The 4,714-nt window shown below is 39.5% G+C and overlaps 2 protein-coding genes across 2 annotated transcripts in view; one reads left to right on the forward strand and one right to left on the reverse strand.

Moving 5' to 3' along the window:
- Positions 1 to 2,564, reverse strand: part of uros (uroporphyrinogen III synthase) — a gene marked incomplete in the record, with an annotated part of 9,108 nt that extends 6,544 nt beyond the window's left edge. Inside the window, 4 exon segments of the mRNA XM_014007046.1 lie at positions 1,288 to 1,371; positions 1,464 to 1,527; positions 1,952 to 2,008; positions 2,547 to 2,564. Of these exon segments, the coding sequence (XP_013862500.1) occupies positions 1,288 to 1,371; positions 1,464 to 1,526 (147 nt within the window).
- bccip (BRCA2 and CDKN1A interacting protein) overlaps positions 2,278 to 4,714 on the forward strand; it is a 3,660-nt gene continuing 1,223 nt past the window's right edge. Inside the window, exons 1-7 of the mRNA XM_014007045.1 lie at positions 2,278 to 2,453; positions 2,589 to 2,663; positions 2,735 to 2,815; positions 2,898 to 2,987; positions 3,060 to 3,247; positions 3,969 to 4,137; positions 4,214 to 4,402. Coding sequence (XP_013862499.1) covers positions 2,313 to 2,453; positions 2,589 to 2,663; positions 2,735 to 2,815; positions 2,898 to 2,987; positions 3,060 to 3,247; positions 3,969 to 4,137; positions 4,214 to 4,384 — 915 coding nt within the window. The 5' untranslated portion in view covers positions 2,278 to 2,312 and the 3' untranslated portion in view covers positions 4,385 to 4,402. The remainder of the gene's footprint in view (positions 2,454 to 2,588; positions 2,664 to 2,734; positions 2,816 to 2,897; positions 2,988 to 3,059; positions 3,248 to 3,968; positions 4,138 to 4,213; positions 4,403 to 4,714) is intronic.

Here is a 4,714-nt window from a genome sequence, read left to right on the forward strand (position 1 = left end):
GGCTGGTATAGAAAACACATTTGAACTTGGTCAAAGTTCATTCTGCAAGTCCACTGCTGCAGGCAAAGACACAAGGCTACAAGGCAATGCACTCTTGTTTTTACATTGTAAAAACCCATGTCCAGTTATTTTTCATTTTCTTGACAAGTCTTGAAAACAACATTATGCAGCATGACGAGCTGTCAGGCTCAGTATGTGTTTTACACAACTCACAGCTACTAACATGCTAAATGTTAACAGATTATCGGTAATATCAACCCAAATGCAGACGTTTGTGTTTTTAGGCCATTATGAATTGRAATGAGTCCTAATGGTAATCAGTGCATCAGACAGATACAGTGAATTAGGGATGCTGACGGTTCTACACGGATAAACACCAGAATATTTTTCTAGTGACCGCTTACGTGAAGAACATTTGATCTGCCTTTGTTCCTAATTTTWTTCTGATCTGAAAGTATATTTTTTTACTCTCTGGAACTGCTCCTGGTGGAAGTAATTTAGTGTGAGTGTTTTGCACATGTCGCACGTTCTCATTGATTTGGGGGTTTTTGTTTACAAAACAAAATGTCCACATGGTTTTTAAATGTTTTTTAATGGATTTCTAAAACTCCCACATTTTGTAGAAATTTTCTTGATTTGCTCGATTTTTTTATTTGGTTTTACGCAATTGACTGTTTTTGTTTCCTGCTTTCATTTTTCCTGAGCTTTACAAACAAAGTTGGATTGGATCAAGTTGATTTGATGTCGCAGTTTGGTGACACATTACTTTATACATTTTCTGCTACTTTTACTGGACTTTGTAATTTTTTTGTTTGTTTTTAGGATACAAGATGCTTCTGAATGAAGCAGGTGGATCATTTCCAATCAAATCATTGCAGTATCTTGAACATTAAGGAAGTTATGGGCAAAGTAAAAGAGAGGTGAAACGATCAYAGAGGCCTGATTGGTTCAGCTATGAAATCATGAGCATGATTAGTCGAACAAAAACATCCATAAATTCTTAAATACTTGAGATAATCATATTATTTTAGGGGTTTTYAATGTTCTTTTTGAGCTCACTGTCAAATTTGATGTGGGACAGAAATTCTATTCACATTCCTAAATTAATATTACCTCAGATTCAATTAAATCCATCCTGTGTTTSATGAGATCTTTTGGTAAGAGAAACACAAACCAAACAAAAACATTATGGTCCTTCCTCCCCTTTTGGCAGTGGGCAATAATAAATCTTTGTCAAATTAAGCTTTCAAAACATAAACAACACATTGATTTTAGATGTTTATATACCTTATCTGACAAGGTGTTTAACGAGACAAACTTATAGGACAGAACTGGAATTAGGGTCGCTTTGTGTCCTTGTGATCCCAGCTCCTTTAGAGTCAAAACACAGAAAAAAAGCTTTAATTAAAAACACGGCTTTAAATATTTTTAAAAACTGTGTGTTTTTAGGGGGGTAAAACTACCTGAATGTAGGGATCRGGTCCAGACTCTCCATCTCTTGGTTCTTTAAGAAGCAACACATTCATCCTGACAGAGACAAAAAATAAATAAATAAATAAACACAAGGTGGATTTTAACCTGATGCTGCTTTCAGGAACTAAAATGTGCAAAAACCCAAACAGAGGGTGTGGAGGCTCTTTTAGCTCAGCTACACCCAAAAAACTGTCACATGCACACTGATAATAGCAACACTGTTTAGTCACGATTACTGAAAACGAAAATCAGACAGATAACACTGACATTGTGTAGCTGAACAAAAAGTTAATGTCTCCTTAGTCGGTTTGTTTACATTAGCAAAAAAACACATTATGATAGATTAGACACCGTGACATCTCTATTAACAGAACTAGTAAGTGATACAAAACAATTATCTGTTTAGCATTTATAACGAGACAATTAGAACAACAATAAAAGCCTAAAAAGACCAAGGAATTGCATAAAAGTCATGTACCTTGAGCTGTTCTCGCAGAATTCATTCTGTTCAGAAGTGGGGGTGTCCAAAGATTGCCTGTTTTAAAATAGTATAAGAAAATGTACTATTATGAACTATAATAYATAACAACAGTGTGTAAATCACGCATGTATGTATTACAGTGAAATAAAGCCTTAAAAGTGATAAACGATGTTCTCCCTGTTTTTAGTTTTTACGGTTTATTCCATTTCCTGAAACCGACATTGTGGCTCCGAACAGTGCGCCTGCGCCATACATGTAGAGCCAAAATGGCGGCCGAGAAGCGAAGTTTCCTGCCTTGAACTTCGCCCCGCCCTCTTAAAAATAACACACACACACACACGTGTTTCGTTGCTCCAACATGGCTTCGTCAGCTAAGAAGAGAGCAGTCGGGCTGGGTGAAAATCCCGAAGAAAGCGACAACAGTTCGGAGGAGACTCCCGAGGATGATGACGATTCTGGGGAGGACGACAGCGACGCGTCGGACGACCAAATCAACGAGGTGACGAAGTCGTAAAGAGATAGCTTACAGCTAAGCTAGCTAGCTAAATGACAGAATACTAACTATATTTTAGTTAGTTTTGAGAATACTAACGTGGTTATTTGTCTCTCTCTTTCTTAACTTTTCGTTTTCTAGGAGGTCGTGGTGGACTTTGAAGCCCACACTATTTCAGACAATGATTTCAATGGCATCAAGAAACTGCTGCAACAGGTGAGGAWCTTTTAAAATCAATGAAATATTGTCCCGGTAGGGTCACTGACGTCACCTTTTGTGCTGCACAGCTCTTCCTGAAGGCTCATGTAAACACATCAGAGATGACAGACATCATCATCCAGCAAAACCACATCGGAAGTGTCATCAAGGTTTGTTTTTATGGTTTCGTCTGGCTTGAAGTGATCGACTTGTTTCAGCTCTTCTCGTTAACCCCGAGCCTTCGTTCTGCAGCAAGCTGAGGTTCCAGAGGACAGCGATGACGACGAGGACCCGGATGAAGTGTTTGGCTTCATAACCATGCTCAACCTCACAGAGAGGAAGGTAACACCGGCCGGATTAATGCAGGGAAATAAAACACACGAGCGGATCTGAACCTGATGGGTTTTCTTGCAGGGTGTTCAGTGTGTGGAGGAGGTCAAGGAGCTGATCGTGGACCAGTGCGAGAAGAACGCTCCCCACAGTGTCACCGAGCAGCTCCAGCAGATCTTGAACGACACGACCAAGCCCGTGGGGCTCCTGCTGAGCGAGCGCTTCATAAAYGTACCTCCTCAGATCGCGCTCCCTCTGCATAAACAACTCCAGTGAGTGCGACTTTCTCTGGCTAGACTGAGCTTAATCTGCTTAAACTGTCTAGCAAAAAAAAAAAAGGCGGGGAGACAAAAAAGCAGCGATGTCCGATCTGGGTCATGAACTGCTCGTTTTAGAGGTTTCTCTGCTCCAGCACACCTGATATGAACACAAGTTGATTATCAGGCTTCTGCAGAACTTGAAGAGGTAATTGAACCTCTGAATTGGGTGCGTTGGAGCAGGGTAACCTCTAAAACAAGCAGGAAGGCGGCCCTCGAGGACCAGGATTATTGGACACTCCTGCAGCTTTCAGCAGTGTAAACCTTTTGCAGTAAATTTGTGTTTTCACATATTTAATTTTATTTTATTAAACTCTATTCATGTCTGTAAATTATAGTTGTCATAATAGGATTAGTTTCACTTTGAAACATTACTTCTATTAAAAACCCAGTAATAAACAATGCTAATCTTATTAGCTCTTGTATGGTGTTTTCAATGTTGTTAGCATCTATGCTAATTGTTGGACATCCGTGTGATTAAAAGGGTTGTTTGACGTGTTGTGCACTCTTTTTAGGCATGAATATTTGAGTGTTTATTAATGTGAAATAAGCTGTAGTTACTCAAGCTTCAAGATAATTTAAATTAATCAATAGTTTTGTAATAAAACAGCTGGTGAAGACATTTTTTTTTTTTTGCTAGTGCAGAAATCAACCAAATATTTTTGTCCTGTTTTAGAAAAGAACTGGCCGAAGCTCAGAGGACAAATAAACCCAGCGGGAGGTGTCACTACTGCCTGCTGATCAGCAAGACGTGCAAAGAGGCCAGCCGAAACATCCCAGCCAGAGGAGGCGCTCCTAAAGAGGAGTACGTGTTCGCCAACGCAGAGGAGGAGTTCTTTTACGAGGTAAACTCAGATCAGTCCAAACAAARTCATCGGTGCTGCAAATAAAACCGATCTTATTGTTTTGTTTTCGTCGCAGCAAGCCGTCGTGAAGTTCCACTACTCGGTCCAGGAAGACGCAGATTCCTGTTTGAGCGGCCGGTGGTCGTTCGACGACGTCCCCATGAAGCCTTTCAGGACAGTGATGCTGATCCCCGCGGACAGAATGCCTGCTGTTATGGACAAACTGAAAGAATACCTGACTGTGTGAAAGATACAAGACCTGCAGGTTCAACATGCTCTTTTTTTTTATCCGATAGATCAGTTTGTCACCATCAGATACAGTWGTCTTATTTTAAATATGGTTTTCATTTTCAATCACTCGGTTCTATTAGCTTAATTTAGTATCAGAAAATATGTCATAGAATCTTTCAGTTTCAATAGATTTAATTATATCACTATAAATGATTTTTAAACTGACTTTTATAAGCTTTAAAAATGACAACTCATTGGGCCTCATGCAAGAACTGTTCGTACGCACAGATTTGTTCTTAAGTTGTGCGTACGAGTGATTTAGGAGAATTTGTGGCATTCACCAATG

Source organism: Austrofundulus limnaeus, unplaced genomic scaffold, assembly GCF_001266775.1.
Source record: "Austrofundulus limnaeus strain Quisiro unplaced genomic scaffold, Austrofundulus_limnaeus-1.0 Scaffold39, whole genome shotgun sequence".
Lineage (NCBI taxonomy): Eukaryota > Metazoa > Chordata > Actinopteri > Cyprinodontiformes > Rivulidae > Austrofundulus > Austrofundulus limnaeus.